The 20,505-nt window shown below is 36.1% G+C and overlaps 1 protein-coding gene across 4 annotated transcripts in view; it reads left to right on the top strand.

Annotated features, from left to right (window-relative positions):
• Positions 1–20,505, top strand: part of LOC139964773 (retinoic acid receptor alpha-like) — a 146,343-nt gene that overhangs the window by 114,886 nt on the left and 10,952 nt on the right. For 3 of the 4 annotated variants that reach the window (XM_071966725.1, XM_071966722.1, XM_071966721.1), the window contains 4 exons: positions 1,646–1,860; positions 15,603–15,744; positions 16,989–17,140; positions 18,159–18,296. In XM_071966725.1, the coding sequence (XP_071822826.1) occupies positions 1,646–1,860; positions 15,603–15,744; positions 16,989–17,140; positions 18,159–18,296 (647 nt within the window). The remainder of the gene's footprint in view (positions 1–1,645; positions 1,861–15,602; positions 15,745–16,988; positions 17,141–18,158; positions 18,297–20,505) is intronic. The other variant, XM_071966723.1, reaches the window with a different exon arrangement.

Raw genomic sequence — 20,505 nt, 5'->3', positions numbered from 1 at the left:
TATGTTCTGCAATAACTTACACTGTCATTTCCTACTGGACCATTTAGCTGATTTTATGGATAAGAATCGACATATTCCCACAGTTTATCCTAATATTCTCCGACGTAATCCGTGACGATGATCACATTTCCTGAAATGTCGTGCAAGGTCTAAATTTTAATACACTTCCCCTTCCAAGAAATATTTTTGCCTGGATTCATGAGGAACGTGACATTTATTGAGCAAGGAAAGGTGGAAGGGAATGAAAGATTGTTGTGTACTGTAAGTTTCAGAGAATTCACTTGGAAACTTTGATGGATTCACAAGCTGATTAGTCACAACTATGTAGATAACTTGTTTATTGCTTTTTGAGATACCTGTGATATCTGATATCTCACAGAAATGTCGACCAATGAATATATATATATATATATATATATATATATATATATATATATATATATATATATATATATATATATATATATATATATATATATATATATATAAATATATATATATATATATATATAAATATATATATATATATATTTATATATTTATATAATCATCACAAGATTTTTGATTGTAGTAAGAGATTATTGTCGGTGAAAGTCTTTATTATCGTTAATTGGTAAAGTGCTCATTTCGTGATGACTGTTTGGCACGTCATACCTTTGATGTTCAAAGCAGCCGGCTGTTCCTTCAACATGAATTACACCAGCCATTGGATATTCTTCAACATAAAAGCTGTTTTGTTTAGCTTGATATGCAATGGCATAGGAAGCCATCAAAAAAGTGAGGGGTGTGGAAGGTTGGTGGGGGTGAAGGGGAGTTAACAGAAGAATGTTAGGTTTGTAGATGCCATGGTGTGTGTCACAGATTGGGCATCGAAAATTTTGAGTATGTACAATATGTCCAAATTTCTACATTCTAAAGTATGAATTTCAGTTGTTTCTTCGATAGTTTGACCAAATATCAACTCTGTTTTAAAATGTTGAGAAGGAATTCAAAAACTTAGATAGGCAACTTATCAAAGAGGTACATGAATTGAAAATTTGATTGCCTGGTTATTCCCTTTGGCCAATTCAAAATAATCAGGCTGAATGATTAAGCACTGGTCATTTTATTAATAGGTCATCCTCAGTTGAAAAGTAAAGGAGTAGTTAGTGCTCAACATAATTATCAGAAAAAAACATTCTGCTCCACCGGATGTTGGGAAACAAAATCAAATTCATCGATCACACGATTGATCAATCTGTATTGAAGGCCTTACTTTAATCGGTCGTAATATTCAATATGTTTTAGAGTATTAAGAAAGTTTTGGTAATATTGTTGACCAGAGGCAGGAGATGCTTCCAAGGGAACCAGGGCTACTCGAGCAAGGTACTAAACCATCTGTGTGTTCAAAATGAATGCCCCCCCCCCCCCACCTCTCTAACCTGTCTCCCCTCAACAGATGCACACTTAGCCCACAAGAATTGGTCACATTTGAAAAACTGTATTTAAGTAATTTAACGATGATTATTTCATTTCCGGGGTAGTATGTGCACTGGGGTAACCCATACAGTCTTGATTAAAACATAACCATTCTGGTAAGATTAATGAAATGGATAAAATACGGAATAATTAACTATCTTGACGTCTCTTCGATTGTATCTTTCAGCCTTTCCCCACCAGTACAATCCTTATAGTTATACAAGCCAGCCATCCAATCAAGCTCCAACCAGCACCTACCTTCATACCACAGTACCCAACATCTCCTCCCGACCATACTCTCCAAACAGCCCTCCACCTCCAAGGGTATACAAACCATGTTTTGTCTGTCAGGACAAGTCGTCGGGGTATCACTACGGTGTCAGTGCCTGCGAAGGGTGTAAGGTGAGTGTATATACCTGTATTATAATACATATTTTTACACATAAGTGGTCTTTACATTTTACACACAAAAAATTATCACAAAGTTTGCAACTTTTATTTGAGGAAAAGGCACAAGAATGAGCACTATTTATTTTCCATTTAAAGACTTTTTCTCCATAATTATAATTTTTTGTTTAATAAGTATAATAATTTAGTTCTCTTTAAAGGAATAGTTAATTTTTAACTTGGACGCGTGTACGAACAGGACAGAAGTCCTCATAGGTATATATCTTACTGTCCATTAAGATTAAAAGGTAACTTTAATTTTGAAATCTAACAAAGGGGGGGCGCATGTGTCTTATTAGCACTCAGTTCTTTACATGTGGTGATGCTCTATGTACAAAAAGTTTAAAAAGTTGATCATAGATGATGGACAATTGCAGACAAATTATTTTTATATTTCATTTTTTTCACTCCTTTGATTTGATCTCGGGATGGGGGTAAGAGTACCCGCTTTACCGAGAGGAGTTCATACGTAAACTCTGCTCAATACCAATCGATGCAGTGTTTTATTAGTCAGTCGTCGAAATGTGCAGAAACGTTAGAATATCGGCTGACAACTTTTATGTCAATCTCCTCGTACCTGTTTTCTCACGATTACCCGAGGCGGCGACCCAACTTTCGTTCATCTCTATCCATATTGCCGTGTCGTACGTGACAAAGACTCCAACAACACATCAACAACAACAACAACAGTACCGGAAGAAGTCTATAAAACCTTTTTGAGAACCGAAGGAAAGAGAAAGAAACGTGCGCATATAAAAAATAAAAAATTTGTCTGTTTTGCAAAGTGACATTTATTTCGCTTGTGACATCAATTTTGTTTTCTCATTTGTTGTGCTTTTATTGAGCTCGAGAGACCCGTAGAAAGGTCACAGCATTCCCCCGGCTCTTTTGTTTTTTGTGAAATTCACCTTTTTCCTCGGTCGTCGAGATGCGTAGTTAGTTGCCTTTTGTTTTTAGTTGTCTGTTGAGATTCTTCGTCGTCTAGGATGATCGATCAAGCGTGATCATCAGCTACGTCTGCATAGGATGATCTTCATTCAGTCTTTCCGCAAAATTCTTCCTTTCATTCCCCCCCCCCCCCCCCCCTTAAGATTTCCAACCTCTCCATCTTGATGATCTCAGGAGAAGTTTCTGGGGGAAAAACAAAGTTTATCCTGTTAAACATTTTGAAGTGATAATCTGTAACAAGATTCTTTCTTTTCATGGTTTCCATTTTCGACAGGCTTCTTGATTTTCTTGTTTTCCATTTCCCTCCCCCTCCCCCCTCCCCCCGTTATCCCTCATCCCTACTCTCCTTTCTCCCATGACTTCCTCCCCGCCCAGATCGGTATCCTCTGTAGGGCTTATAAATTATACTCTTTCATTAATACCAAGTTGAAATGTCACAAAGTGCAGTCTACTGCAGAATTTATCGTCTGACATGTTGGAAGAAGGAAAAAGATAAAACACAAAAGTGGACTGTGGTGGGTGGGGGGGGGGGGCTACAGTGTATCATGAACATAATACCTCAGTATAATCAGTTCCTAAAACATGAACACTGTAAAAGACAGAAAGAGAGAGAGAAAGAAGAGGGGGGGGGAATAGAAGAGGGGAAAGAAAATGTTTGTTTTGTGAGAATTGCATGGTCTTCTTTATATATCAAATGATATTTGCATAACAAAGAAACGTTATTTGATAAAAGAATATGCAAATTTTGTGCAAAACCGTGCTAGTCCATGTTACAAAGATCATTATATGAACCCATAATATTATAGACAACAATGAAGGCTTTTCGGGTCATGGTAGTGGTTAATAATATTTTCCCTGACTCTTGTCAAAAGTTTCCAAATTTTCATTAAAAAAAAATTAAATCTAAGCTTTTCAAAAAAAATTTTAAAAAATTCTCCATCTCTGCTGCAAAAAACCTGCCTGTAGAATATATGTCACCAGCTCCTTTTAAGAGTTTAATCCAGTTTAATCCAGTTTATTTAGTATAATTTAATCAAATAAAAGTGTGTTGCTATTTTCATAGATAAGGATTTGAACTTAAAAAGTCCAGAATGCCTGCATAATTTCTCACACAGGAAAAAGCTTATATATTAAACACACCCGTGCCAAGCAGCCTTTTTTTTATCAGTTATAACGATAGCGTGCACAGCACTACTATTACTACTACTTGTACTACTACTACTACTATTATGCTGGTTTGTACTGTATGTATAGCACTGGTCAGTTATTCCTGGTTTCAGTGGTCACTTGTCAGCTGGGCATACATACATACTAACTACCACCACACTTGGCAAATCGCCAATATCTTTCAGTATTCAACTTTTGCCAATAAACTATATAGTTGGAGGTCAGTTCTCACACAGATATTGTCAATAAGGAATGACCAATGACCGGCTGATTATGACCGGGCGGGCCGCCGCTGCTGTTATTTTGGTGGGTTCGTTATGATGATGATGCATAATATCTATATACTGCAAGATTGTGTGTGTTATTTATTAGCTGGTGTGAATGGAGGCTATGCAAAGGATATTTATGAATACCGCTGTTCAAAGTCAACAGAGCTCACCCTTTCCTAGATTGCCCTACCATACTAACTGACCCACATTCAATAAAGCTATGGTAAAATCAGTCAGGGAGGTTCAACTGCCCGGCTAAATGAAGTTATTTTATCTCTTTCCGTTTCAATTGTGTAGGAATTTAACTTTTCCATATTTGCGTTGGACAGAATGGAAAAAAACAAGATAAAACGTGTCGTTGAGGCATTAAGGAGTTGTTTACAATAATGGAAACCTTTCATTGTGAATCCCTTGTTTTGTAATTAACAAATCCTTGACTATTTTAAGGAGTTTCCTCTTTAACCACCCATAAGTCTTAATTATGTCTAGGTTTGTAAGAAAATTTATAAACACTAAAACATATCTGATAATTTGTGGAAGTGTAAAAAAAAATTGGAAAAATGTTTAATTTCAGAGGAGATCAAGTAGCACTTGGTAGTGGCTTGGATAGAAATTGTAATTAAAACTAACGTCAATTTTTTTTCTTTTTTTGTGGATAGCACACATAAAAAGGAAAGGTGGATGTTTAAGAAAAATGTTTTGTGTGATAAGACACTGGAGTTGCGACTTCCACATTTCTTGTGAATCTTTTGGATAAATACCGGGAGTAAAATATGTCCCTGGCTGTTTGTGTATCAGTGAATGACTTGAGTGGAGTGTAATAATAAGTTTATCTAACACTGCATTGCTCTACAACCATAGAGTAGACCATCGGAAGGCTGTTATACCAGCTGTGTTTAGAGCTAGTCGGCAGCAATGTGTGTGTGTGTGTGTGTGTGTGTGTGTGTACAGATATTCATTCTTTTTTGTTGGCTAGAGGTCAGAGTATATTATTACGATGCCATAACTAAAATGAAGCTTTTTATTACATTGTGAGGTCATACAGTCCAGAGCAATTATTTGTTTCTATGGTTGATGAACAGAGAAGAGAGAGTAGTGACCTTTTCTTTCTGGGTATATGTGAGATTGATCATCCCAGCTGGGGTATCTTTAATCTTTTTTTTTGGCTCTGTCATCTGGTGGTGACTTGATGGGGTATGTCCACCTTGCTATGATGCCTGAATCTTCTTGGGAAATTTAAGGTTTAATATTCTGTACCGATGATTGTAATTCAGTGCAATAGATTGGCTTTATAGTTTGTATAATATGTACTTGGTACCTAATTGCGCTTAGGCGAGTTCTGAAGAATCATTCACTAAGAATCAAGAATATATGGGACATCAATTTTCACTAGTCCAGAGCGTCCCGTCCATATCATCCTCTATGTGTTCTGTTGCATTCCCCATACCACACTCTTCCCCTTCATTTTTCATTTGTCCAGACATTTCTTAGAAATTCTTTCTTGTTTGAAACTTCACCATCATAGACAGACCCAACCCTAAAGGTACAAATTAATAAAAAAAAGTCTCTCTCATTCTTTAAGGAAGAAGTTTAAAAGCAGACTCAAAATCCAGTGTCTGGGATATGGTTTCCAAATTCTCTGTTCCTTTTATAGTCTAAAAGAGAAACCACAAAGTTACCACAAAATTTACTATTTGAGGTTAGGGGTTTTGAAATGGCCAAACTTTCATAGTACTGTCAATGTTGACTTGAAAGTTTTCAGGAAAAACTCTGTAAAGGTCAGACTCAGCTGTGCAATTTCCTGCCATTTCCTCTCTTTCTGGTTGTAATGTTGGTCTGTTACACTGGATTGTTAGGAGTTTTTCTATCCTGAATTAGTCACTAAACTGCTCTTGTTATGCAGTATGGTGTAACTGACTACAGATATGCAAAATAAACAGGTCACAGTGTGTTCAAAATTGAATTGTTCCATTTTGTGAAGAGGGTAATATCCGTGAAATTAACAAAAAAAAAAAAAAATGAATAATTTAAAAATTGAAATGATAATAATAAGCCTTGATAGTACTTTCCCTTCTCTCTTTCCTTCCTTCCCTTCCCCCCTCTCTTTCTCACAACCCCTCCTTCACCTCCCCTGGGGCTCTTCACCATTCTTCCAAGTAGGTCAGACCTATAGGTTCATGTTTTTCAAGTTTCCATGTAGCATGTACTGGTACCACTATGGTTTCTATGAATGTCATACCGAAAAGCTACCTTTATCAGGCGTCCAATGTTGAAACAGCTTTATTGTGATCATGTTCAAATTAGTGTTAGTCAAACCTTCAACAATTTGATCACCAAAATATTATTTCGATAAACAGCCCCCCATATCATTACAGTTATTGAAGTGGGAATTTTGCAATGTTGAGCCAAATTAAAAACGGAAAAGAAAAAAAAAATTACTAAAAAGGAGATATCTTAAAATAGTTCTCAAGAAGTCTGTAGATTTCATTTTGGCCAAGGGAAATTGCTTGTTGACCTTGGTCAAGATTGCTAGGTCACTGTCCAAAGTTTTAAAAGGTTACCAGCCCTTATCTTTTATTGAGATGAGAGTAAATATTATCAATTATAAGGGTTTTTCGTTTAGGAATTGTACTCTAAAGGGTCAGTCTGTGTAAAGGCTGCCTTATTTACAGATACCTCAAAGGCCCTTGAAAAGAAGACTGTTTTGTTTTTGAAAGGATCAAAATGAACTTTTGCAATTATTGAATAGATGACTGAATATATTGAATTAATCTGGTTATTTTAGAAACAAAAACAGTTTGAATAGTTAACCAGATTTAGACTTGTCTAGAGTTAGATTTAGTCTCGCTTTCCGTGGGCTTTGTTCATTACGCTTCATTAAAAGTTAGTTTAAATTTTGTAACAATTTGTTAACACTTTTTGCATTTAAAGTCAAACTTACAGCTGGAATAACTCTATCTAAATAATAATAAGGTGGCTATTTTTCCGTTCAATATGCGATACTTTGCCTCAAACTGTACATCAAAAATTGAAAATATTTTAAGCTGTTATTTTGCTCAAATTTCATTCATGACAGCTGTAATGGATGGTTTGGATCAGAAAGTAAGGGCGATTGAGGTAACATTCTGGATTCAGTGACCAGATAACAATAAAATATTCTTTCCCCCCCCCCCCCTTCAAAGAAAAAAAAAATTAAAGCTGTGTGTCAAAATGAAAAGCTGCAGCAGCTGCTAAATCCCCTGCAGCAAGATTATTGAATCTATATCAAAGAATAGAGATTACCTCTGAAGACCAGCAGTGTCCATCCTGTTAAAGCAGTAGTGCAAATTCATTTCAACTGCACAGCACCAATAATGTCATCCTATGCAGCCTGGCTGCAGCCCCCTCAGCATCCTATTTTGCACACTGTGCCTTACTGTATTTTGTCAATACATAATATCCCATGAATACAACTCGCACACTTCGTTCCTCCAACAAACTGTATTTAACTGTTCCTAAACCACGCTTGAAGACCTATGGTTACAGAAGCTTCAAATACTCTGGCTCTTATCTCTGGAACAAGTTACCAGATCACATTCGAACATGCTTTAAACTTTCTACATTCAAAAGTCTACTTAAGACCCATCTTTTCACTTGTTCTTTTGTAAATTAATCAGCTTTCTTTGTAAAGCGCCTTGAGCAGTGACTTTTGTGTACTGATTTGGCGCTATATAAGTCTCATTTATTATTATTATTATTTTTATAATTACTATTATTATTAATATTATTATTAATATTATTATAATTATTATTATTATCATTATTATTATTATTATGAAAAGGTTTTTTGACATAACATTTATGTCTTTGCACTTTTTAAAAAAAATATAAATATATTTCCTACCCAGCTATAAGTCGACTGGAAGCTTCTATGGGGGGGGGGGATTATTTTCAAACAACTATCATTCATTTCTTTTCAAGAGTTTTGGTTGCTTGAATTAATTTCCCTTTAAAGGGGTGGATCTTCATGTCCTGATTTTGGTATTTAGAGTTTTCTCCTAGGTCCATTTGCTTGGCAAATCAATTTTTCATGTCAAATGATGACTAAATGTTTGAAAGTTTGTCATTGTACCAATTCTATTGATGGTAAACTTTGTCTGAGAATAATGACTCACATACATTTCCTTTGACATTTTGCTTCAACAAGAAAAGGAAAAAGGGAAAAAGACATATGTTTATGCCGGCTTTATTGATACTGCCGCCATAGTAACGAATGATTCTGAAAAATTCCTAATTCTTGAAACTGAGTCAAACCCCCTCCCCCCCCAAACACCCATCCCCCATCAGATTCCTGCCTTAATGTTGCAAATAATTTCCAGAGTATGGTCAAATCTCTTAACTAGTTGTGGCTTTGCCTGATAGTAAGTTCATATCTTTTGGGTGATGAATCAGTTAAACTAAGAGTACCTACCAATGGAGGTTTTATTTAATAGTTTTGCATATTTGAACTGTACAAAACAATGGCCAACCAACCACCATTATCAACAGTTTTCCCACACACTTGACCTTTTTGGGGATTGTCCATTTGTTTAGTAGTGATACTAGGTACCTAAAGGAAAGAAAGCAATTTCCATAGTTTCAACTGCTCCCTTTGTTAAAGTTATGTCATTAGCTTTGCAGAATAGGCCGCTTATCATCGGTCATCAAAACCTTTAAATATTTGTATTTCATAATTAAGAGTGTTGTTTAAAGCCCTAATTGAAGAATATTTAAAACCGAAAGTTATTGTTAGGTTCCTCTACTTGAAAGGTCAATCATTGCATGATGTTATGTCCGCCCGGTTCACTTTTGCATAGTAGTAGGGAGTCAAATCGTTTGAATGCTTCCTGCGCGATGATGAATGAGGGGAGACGTACGGAGATGAAAGACAATTCACAAATTGACTTTGTTTTTCATCATTGCTAGTTCTATTATTTTAGCTTTCATTATAGCAGCCAAATCTAACAGACACGTACAGCAGCGCTACGGGTTATGATTGATTCGGTTCTTGGGTAGGTCGGTAGTGCATTGACTAGCTTTAATGTTTAAAGAAATATATGCTGGTGGCTGAAGTTGATTGTTTGGTTATAACACGGTGAAGTTCATTTTCTGTATCCTAAGGTCTAAAAATCACATTCCTATAAATAAAAAAAAAACACATTTTTTATGGTGAAAATATTATTATTATTTTTTTATTTTTTTTCTTGTTGTTGTTGCAAATTTGGTGGTGCACTTTTGTCATGGATGATGTCATCACAGCAGTTAAGCTGAGTGGTTTTGCTTTTCTTAATAGTATTAATGTACAGGATATATATACATATATACATATCTATATATATATATATAGATATATATAACCATATATATATATCTATATAAACATATAAACAGTATATATAACTATATACATATAACTATATATATAGTTATATATATTTATACATATATTATATAAAGTTATGAAATACACACTGTTACTCCTACAAGGTTTGTTAATGCTACATGAAAATTACTATGCTCAATGCTGCTCTCTCATACAAGTGTACCAGTCATAAGTTATGAATGATTCTGCATGCTGTGTACTAGTAAATCAAGTTCAGTTCAATATTTATTTAATAGCTACCCTCAACTTAATTTCTATACGGCTGCAGAAGTCAATGTAGAATGATTTGATGGATGGTTGTCGAGTCATTTGCATACATCTTCCGGTAAAGTTTCGTAAAGTGTGGCTATACATTTGCGTATGTATATAAGCTTCAAATGGGGATTTTAAAGTCGATTTAATGATATTTATATATTTAGCTCTTTTTAGCACCGTTCTGTGGCAATTTGTTTTGAGATTACATCAGAACTTATATAAAGTATCTCTCTCTGTGATTGGTTTGTTCTACGTGAAAGAAGTTATAAGTTGGGTATTAAACAGAATGATGGGGGACAACTTAAAGTACAGGACAAGTACAAGTGTACAGTGCAATTGTGAGTACCCAACAAAAACATGAATTAGAGTACAAAAACATGAATTAGAGTACAGAAAAATGAACAGTGTTCTAGTGCACGTTCGTACCTGCAACTGCAAGTCCTTTACAAACATATTGAGTAGTACTCATCAACTTTAGTCAGTTATCGATAATTGTGACAAAAACAAATTAGTGAGTTAAAAAATAATGTCGCCTAGATGCTTTTTCAAGTTAATATTTCTTCTAGTGACACCAACATGGCAAGAAAAGCTGTGTGGGTGTGGGGGGGGGGGGAGGATGTTGGAAAATAAAACTAAAGAATTCATGACTTTGAAATTTTTATGCAATGTATCAATTGGTATTGAAAATAGATGAAAATCAACTTAAATATATGGAAAAAAACTTTGTTAACAGACAAACTGGTATTATTGACAAGTAGAAGGCGAACCACACCTAGACAAGCATGTCTACAAAACGTGGTATTATTTAGACTCTTGAAGTTTAAAACTACCATAATCTTCTAATCCACAGTAGAGATTCCTTTCTGTTTAAAATAGTGATACCCCTGGGGCGAGTATAAAGAGATTTTGACCAGGGTCAGTGTGGTCAGTTCACCTTGAGGTTTTGGTCAAGTCCATGCAATGGCTATCAGACAACAGTTGTGTAATCCTGCTGTCTCCCAGTGATAGTCGTGGAACTCCCGGGGGGGGGGGGAGGGGTGTATTCAGTCTCTATTGCTGATTTCACAAGATGTCAATTTGTGAATTACCAGGGTTGTTGGTTGGGTGGGTTGTCAGTCAGTTGTGTAGCTCTGGGATTGATGCAAGAGAATGCACAGTACTTGAAATGTGTATTTCAGAAGTAGGTCAATACTTTAAAGGAGTTTGATGCCCTCTGATGGGTTACTTTAAAGGAGTTTGATGCCCTTTAATGGGGTTGCCCGTGAAATTTGTAAGAATTACCCACCAAAAAATAAATTTAAAAAAATTTAAAAAAAAAATTGAACTTTTAGTTTTGTTTAGTATTTCTTGTTGTTGTGCTAGAATTTGTTCATATTATAGTCAACCATTCAAAATTTCCACAACAGCAAGCTTCCCGGTTATCCATATCTAGCACAGGAAATATCAAAAGGAAATAGTCTGGTCTGTAAACAAAATCACATGAGAATGGGAAAATGCGTTCGTTTCTTCCACGAAAAAAAGAACTTTTGTCCTTCAGATGTAACCTTAGAGTTATCTCCAAACCGCCATAACGGAGTATAGGATGTTGTTTTGTCGGAATGAATTGAGTGCAATCATCGGTTGTAAATCTGCGTTAACCCGTGCTGAACGGGGGAAGGGCAAAAACATTGATGGGATGTTAAAATCCAAACATTGCATATTGTAGAGTAGCCAAAAACAAAAACAAAAATACTAACAACGTTCTTTTTTTTTTGGAAGGTTTGTTCACGCTCTTCATTAAGCTATTTTTGTAATGGGGATAAAGAAAGAGAATTTGATCAACTTTCAATTTTTCATGACTTACAATTGTAACTGAAACTTTTGTCTGAAAATTAGTCACATGGCACAGAAAGTTCAAGGGGCTTCCCCTGTTTGTTAAATTTTCATAAAATATACTTCTTCTCTTCCATTACAAGTTGAATTATAATATTAGGAATCAGCTTATACAGAGGAGGGCAGGGAGGGGGGGAGGAGGAGGGACTTTAATACCTCATGCAGCAGGTATCTTTTTTTTCCTCCCAAACTTAGAACTGGGTGGATAAACTTGTCAACTTTAATCTGTTCTCCTGCTGAGTCTCATAAATATCTTGTGGGCAGATTCTTGTGGTCAAGTTAGGGGGGACAGGTTATTATATAAGGTTAACAGAGAAAGGTATATGGTCACAATAACTTTAAAAGGTCAGCTTCTGTACCACAGTGGTCCCTGCAGTCTATCAGCTAAAATATCAGCCATCATCTTCATCTGTGGAAACCAGAGAGAGACCGGTTATCAATGATATGACCTTTGAGAGAATAGGCTCTGGTTTTTTCAATGCTAGATAATGGGATTCTGTGTCTCCCAATGATTGATAAGGGAGTTGTGTAAATAGATTCTTGATCCTGTAAGACGGAATGCATTGTATTGTGAAGTATGTGTGTATATCTCCTTTCTCTTCTGTTGGAGAGTTTATCTGAGAGAGCTTTTCTTATTTAATGTGCCCCCTTTTGACTCTCGCTTTCGACTGTTACTCCTTACTCTTTTGCCTTCCTCATTCCCTTCCTATCTATTCCTCCCATCCACCCCCTCTCCTTTGCTTTTCATAGTTTTGGTTTATTTAAAATCAACATAATATAATGTTGACACTGCCATAAAATTTTGAGGAATTTTTTGGCACCACATCCAGGAGCTGATTTTTGTCCCCCCCCCTCCCACTCACACAAATATGTGGGGAATAGGTGGTGGAAAAAGGGAAAACATCACCCCCCCCCCCACCTTTCAATCTCACACTAAGGTAGTTATTGCCATTTATAACCAAATGTTACTAATGCACATTGCTAGGAGATACTTTAATCTAAAATTTGGTTATAAATGCTAATAACTACCTTAGTGTGAGATTGAAAGGTGGGGGGGAGGGGCAGGGGAGGGGCTTAATGTACCTAACATCAGCCCCATCCTTCCCTGTATCTGTACCAGTCATCTCTCTGACTAAAGGGAATGAAAAGGGAAATGGAAAGGAAGAAGGAAAGTTAACCTTTAGAAGTGGGGTCGTCTTTAGTGGGCGTGGGACGCGAGGTGGGAGAATAGATGGTATATCTTTATTTGACGATGGGTATAACAAGTACCAGCCTTACATTGATATCAGATATTAGAGTCGATATGCTCGGTAATATACCCATGTGAAACTATAACGTCACCTAGATGTTATATATTTGCATATAAAAAGAAAATGATTTAGAACGGATTTTGATGTAGGATTTTTTTTCCTCAAAAAACAAACAGTAGAAGGCATCGAACAAGTTCACAGAAAAGTGAACCGATTTGTTGGTTGTTTTTGCTCTTGTATTTCTTCGTTCACCCATTTACTTGTGAACTACCTTGACTTTGGCAGTTATCCAGAATGTTACTATTGTTTCCATGTATGGTGGGTAGTGCGTAATGATACGAAAGTTGACCCCAATGATCTTTTTCGGGAGATCCTCACGAGTATGGTATCCTCTCAGAGTGCACTTATTGCGGTTACCGTAGTGACGTACTTGGCACTCAAAATCTCTTTCTCTGACATAATTTATACTCTTGAAATTTTGTTGTGTAATTATATATTTTCATTGTATTGTATTGGAGGCAATCATTATGTCAAATCTTTCATATTTCATAAACATCCTGTTTATTTACAAAATTGATGATTGTCTCTAGGCAACAATGCTTAAAGTCCAACAGAATCGTACACACACACATATATACAAACAAACACATAAATATATATATATATATATCTTTATCTAGATATATATATATATATCTAGATACATATATATATATATATATATATATATGCATATATATGCATATATATATATATATGCATATATATGCATATATATATATATAAATATATATGCATATATATATATATATATCTTTATCTAGATATATATATATATATCTAGATACATATATATATATATCTAGATACATATATATATATATATATATATATGCATATATATTTATATATATATATATGCATATATATGCATATATATATATATATAACTTCAGCGTCCATGGCCTAGTTGGTTAGAGTGTCCACGTACAAAGCGGGAGGCTGGTGGAGCCTGGAAGTTTTTTCACTGTTCTGGATTTCCTTCTCATTACGTTTCCAGTAGAATCACTGTGGTCGAGTGGTACGAACTTCGGTCTGTATATCTATATATATATATATATATGTATATATAAATATATATCCATTTGAAGAGAAAAGTTCATTTGAAGGAAACCAGTTGGAAACAGCTGCCTTTATTTGACTTCTCAGTGTCAGAAAAGTTGGCACGGGCCTGTTATTTGATTTCTTATGATTGTCAGTAAATTGGTTGTGATTATGAAATATGGTAAACACATGCTAACAGACAAGGTCAGAGGTAACTTCTTTGTTTCTTGTATTCTTGGCCTGTAAAAGGAGGAACAAACTTAATCTGAGTTTCTCGGTAAAACATTGCCCAAGATTCCTACATGCCATTTGGCTCTTTTTGAAGATCGTTTGAAGTTGTCACAGTTTGTACCAAACAGAAACTTGGAATTATGTCAAGGATGCAACATTAACAAAAGATGGAAAAGTTTTCTTATTTTTACAACCTACTTGTTTTTGACCTAAGGGTCGAAAACGGTTACCAGGGGAATTGGTAAAAATTAATCTGATACAGGAATACCAGGCGAACATCAATAATACTATGTATTCCACATCCTTAGGCATCCATCCACTTTCACTAAAAAAAAGTAGAAAACTTGAAGAAAATGTTTGAAGAAAATTAAAATTTGTCAGTGGTCGTGCATCATCTGTGATATCCACGCACTTGTTTGCGTCAAGGTTCATTTTTGGTACAAAACTCGAAAAACATCAAGGATAGAAATTTTGAAAAGAATGCATTTATGGACATTTATGGATTTATTTTCCTGATTGTTTTCTTTGAATTGTCCATTATTATTCTTGCCATATTTTAAAACAGATACTACCACTTTGCGGTGTGTTATTATATAACTAGATGAAAGTGACTTCTTGTTAAATCGGCGACTGCAGCTCGTACGAGCTGACCTATTGGATTTTTCTCGCAGACGTTGTCCGGTCGTCAGATCTGCGTGTGTGTGATGACTTGCACCCCGTTTACAGAATCTCCCATCGAATGCCAATCTCGGTTTTTCCATTTCGCCGTTTCTACACACCTAGGTCGACATAAATTGTGTAGAAGCATGCAACATGCCATTATTTACCTTCCAGCAAGAGAATTGGAAACCATGCCTCCAGTCACACTGCTCCTGAACTGTCGAACAAACTCCCGTCAAACATTCGGAATGCATGTTCTGTTTCTACCTTTATGTCTTTGTTGAAAACGCATTACTTCAAGGAAGTCTATGGTTAATTGTTGTATAGTTTACTTGTTTGTTCAGCGCATTGAGCTTAGGGATATTGCACTCTATAAGTACTGGTGTAATAATAATAACATTACATGTTCGCAGAAAATTTTTGACCGCTTATGCTAGACTATCATCAAAACTTGGTAAACTCCATTGTTCAAATTTGTTAAAAAAAATTTATAAAAATTATTTTGATCCATTATTGTTCATCTTCTTCTACCTTTTGCAGGGTTTCTTCAGGAGAAGTGTCCAGAAAGCCATGAAGTACACGTGTCACAGAGACAAACAATGTGAAATCAACAAAATCACACGAAATAGATGTCAGTACTGTCGTTTCCAGAAGTGTTTCGCGGTGGGCATGTCCAAAGATTGTGAGTGTAGTAACCATAGCAACAGAGAGTCAAAGGGGCAGGCAGATCTGTGAATAGTGCAAGCTGGTGTAAAAAAAAAAGATTACCTTTAAAATGATGGCAGTATTCAAAAATTGTGTCGAGCAAATACCATCTTACGACGGATCTCGCATTTAGAAAAAAAAAAAAGACTCATATCTCGAAACAGGAAAGCTGAAAACATAGACACCTATTATAGATACGTAGGGCAAATGGCCTCTTGACTCGTAAAGTTGACCAAATTTGACGATTTACAACTATTTACTTAAGGATACAGTTCCTAAGATCCATTATTGACAGTATAGGTTTGAGATAGGGGATCTGAAGTCTGCATTTTTGAAGTGGCCAGAATTTCCCCCCTCTGTGGGATCAAAATTGTTAGCGGTATTTACAAGAACAGAAAAGTGGAGCCATTTATTTACCCTTTCTTATATATTTTATTTTGGAGGGGTGGGTTCATCTATCTTTCGACCCCCTCATCTTATACAGATGTTCAAAACATTATCCAGGTTTAAACTGCAGGACATTCTCCTTCAAGCGTTGATTGGCCTGATTATTTTGACAAGAATCAAGTTTCCTCGGATCAAGATTGCAGCCTAGTGTAGAAAAAGGAAAAAGGTTGATTTATTTATGCTAGTTTGCTTCTAAAACTAAACATGCAGTTGCTGGGAGTATCCCTGAATATATTCATGATAATCCATTCTATTTAGCTGGCGTCAGATTGATACTCCTTCCAAAAGATAAATAAATAAACACCTGCGAGGGTATTAAATATGGCTTTAGACATCACTTTGTCAAAACAAAAAATTAACACCGAGATTTAGAAATAAGAAATAACTTAATAAATGGTTGTTGGTTACACTTCCAAAAAAGTGTGAATAATTTAGGATTTTGGCTGGCTTTAAACAGAGAGGGTTTTAAAATAGATAGTATAATTTTGATAATAGTCTTGTTATATTTTTGCCTAAAAGGGGGGGGGGGATTGTTTTTGTTTGTCTTATATCCATATCCATACGATTGTCTATTTTTTACACGAGCAAAAATTATCGATACAAATACACAAGAGAGGTTAAAACTTCAAAGCAGTTCTACCGACAATTTTTTCCGGGTTTTTCAGGGATGGATTTATGAAGGAGACGACTTACACGTGGGTCGTATTATTAATGCAAATTTTTGACAATGCCTTCGTCCTTTTCACATATTCATTTGTTCTTTTCATCGTCAAGGCGTCAGAAACGACAGAAATAAGAAGAAGAAAGACACAGAAGTGACGCAGAGCGTAACGATTCCGAACGAGATCGAGGAGGTCATCAAGTCGGTCACGAAAGCTCACGACGACACCTTCCTCGCAGAGCCACAAAGTTCAGCATTTCCAGTCGTAAGTGGAAACATTTTGCCCCCGAAACAAGATTTACGGAGCTCGTCGAGCTCGTCGGAGCCGATCGAACGATTCTGCAGCTTTTTTATTTGATTCAAGTTTTGTTGTTGTTTGTTTGTTTGTATGTCTTCTTTCTTTTTGGGGGGGCGGGTCTCACAAAATATGTTATGTAGTGTGTTAAGGTAAGGATACAAAATTGAAATTGATTATGACTTTACCTATAAAAATGTCCCAACTTTTTTGGATGCTCAGTGAGAAACACCTGCAAGTAATTTTTTTTTTGTAAGTAGTGTTACCCACAATGCATCCCTTTGGATGCTCTGGGTTTAGGTTGTTTCATGTGGAATCCCTTGTGAGTTGTATTATAGTGTCTAGTACACCTGACACTTGAGTTGTTTTTTTTTCTTCCCCCACCCCTTTTCTTTGTTCTCCTTCAAGTCAGCCCCATTGTTGGGTAAAGAGCTTGGGTATAGAGCTCAAAGAGGGAGGATGCAGGTCGGTACGGGTGGAGGGGGGGGGGCAGTGGGGGGGTTGTACATTGGAACCGATTAAAAATGTACCTGTGGAACATATATGCTTGTGCATCTTTCATAGTGTGGTTTTTCATGGGATTAGTATTAAAACTGAGTGACAAGCCCCACCCCCCCCCCTTAAGAATTAGCAATTGGTTATGGGTTAATGAATGACTGCTGCATGCTTTATTAAAACTGGTGGTCTGAACATTGTAATTTTTCCACTTCTCTTGTTTTCCCATTCTATTTCTTTCCATCACTCCCCATACTCACATCTTCATGCTACTTACACCGTACACTCTTCCCTTTCATGTATTAATGTACGTTTTTCATTTTCTTCTTTTTGCTCCTGCTTTTAATTTCTATCACCCACCCAACCCCCCCCCCCCACACCCTTTGTTTTTCTTATCACTGCGATAATATACATTTTCAATCATATCATTGAAAAAAAAAAACACACATATTCCCATAACATCCAATCATGTGCTTTGCATGGCCATTTACAGCCAGAAGCACAATGCTCATCTTCGTCCGCCGACAAATCCAAGGACTCTCCCGTTGATGGCTGCAGTTTGGATCGAACCATTGATTCCATAAGCGAAGACTTTCTGCAATATCTTTGGAGTTCACCCGATTTTACCTCGGTGGGCACAAAATTTGTTTTCATGCAAAGGCATTTGACGTATCAGAAAAATTAATTGTCGACCAGACGGTTTAAGTAAAGAATAATTCTCTAATGATAAAAAATGAAAAGAAAAGCATCGTAAACCTGAATCATGTCGGCCAAGGTTTTTTTTTGTTTATTTTTTTAACACTATGAGAGAGAAGCTAGATTTTTCATAGGAAAGCTTTCATGCCGGCGATATAATATTCGCGTCCCTCAATTCAAGAGCGATCTATCTAGCTTTCGACAGTCATACACACTACTCTGAAACGGTCTTTTCAATACTAACCATATTTAACCCGAAATAGAGAAAGTTTATTTCAAAACCGCGTTACTGATGCGAACATAGTTCATATTTGCAAACCATCAAAATTTTATGACCGACCCCATCATCACCGCCGGTGTGATTTTAGCGGATTTTTAAAAAGTAACATGATATGTCATCGGGGATCATATCTGTCGCTTAGAAATGGTCAAGAAATGGCTAAAATTCATGCAAAACTTCACGACAAATGTCTACTGGTTTGGCTGGGAGCATCTCATTTTGGATGTTGTTATAAACTGTATTGCAAACGTTTCACAAGAATTTCACACTAATTGGGGGTCTCTAGGTGCAGACTTTCCTTTGGTCGTTCCGAAATATATCAATATTTTGGTTCAGTGTAACGAAACGATTCATTTTTCAGTCAGTAATAAATGATCGTTCAATATTTGGCTCAGTGTGACGAGGAGGTGTTTCTGATTAACTAGCTGAATGGACAGCACTGATCAATTCCCACACATGTGTATATATACTCGCAAGCACACAAAATTAGCAAATACCTAAATATAATTTACTCAAATTCTTAAAATGCTTTAAAAGTGGGCAATATAAAATATAAATCCACAGTGACGTGAAATCTCAAAACCAGAATTCAGGAGCAGGACTTAAAAAGTGTTAAATTTCTGCGTCCCAAAATTCCCAAATTACAAATTTAATGCACACAACTATTTCATTTAAGTCAGAATTAGTTTGAGGGATAGTTGAAATTTCTCAGGTACATGACGGAAATTACATAGCAGGACATGGATTATTCGAAGAGCTGAAAGAAAATTTTTTAATTTTAGTTTGTAATTTACCCCCCCCCCCCCCAAACATTAACTCTCCTTCAACTGCATAATCCACCTTCTTAACTTTATAACAGAGATTCAAATACAATTATGACACCCCAACTCTGTCCCACTCCTACTAGAATCACCCGTTTCTAAACCTAGCGTTTTATAAACTACATCGGTAAAATTCTGTGGCATTTATTTCCATTCTTTTTGATGCTGGGCAAGTAATATTTCTAGTCTAAAATATCATCCTTGAAAAATGTCTTTTAACCAAAATTGGTTTTGCATCATCCTGCTCGGCCAATAAAAAGTAAGATCTGTTGCATCATCATGGTGATTGGTTGCTTATGCACATGCTTACTTTTGATTACAGAAACCCCAGCCTCTTCTCCCCCACCCCTGGCCTAACCCATCCCCCACCAACAATCCTTAAATTGTCAAATTTAAGCTCTACGTTGTTTAATATTTAAGCACACTGGCTGACAGGCAATCTGCACCCTACATTCTAACGAGTCTGTTTTAGTAATCAAGCCAAAATTGCTGTTTTGGTACTCTTTCACCTTTTGGGAAGTTTGGGCATGTTCTAACCAGTGATATCCTGTATGCATAATTTTACAGTTGGATCTGGTACTCAGTATCCAGTCAGTTAAGTACTAATACTTCAGTACTGGTACACATAATCTGAGTTTTATGGAGTGTACCCCAAATCCTGTATTTATAATCTTGTTTGAGTACCCATGATGTAGGTTTAGTACTAGTACCTATATGCTACTATTGAGTACCCACAATCAAGGTTTTAGCACTGTACTTATACTCTATGGTTGAGTACCCATAAAATAATGTGTAGTACCTGTACCTATAATGCACTGTTGAGTACCCATAATCTAGGGTTTAGTGCCAGTACCCATAATCTAGGGTTTAGTGCTAGTACCCATAATGTAGGGTTTAGTGCCAGTACCCATAATCTAGGGTTTAGTGCCGGTACCCATGATGTAGGGTTTAGTACCACTACCCATAATCTAGGGTGTAGTGCTAGTACCCATAATCTAGGGTTTAGTGCTACTACAAATAATCTAGGGTTTAGTGCCAGTACC

The sequence above is a fragment of the Apostichopus japonicus genome, chromosome 23 (genome assembly GCF_037975245.1).
Source record: "Apostichopus japonicus isolate 1M-3 chromosome 23, ASM3797524v1, whole genome shotgun sequence".
NCBI classification, from domain to species: Eukaryota; Metazoa; Echinodermata; class Holothuroidea; order Aspidochirotida; family Stichopodidae; genus Apostichopus; species Apostichopus japonicus.
This window is presented reverse-complemented; position numbering and strand designations above follow the sequence as displayed.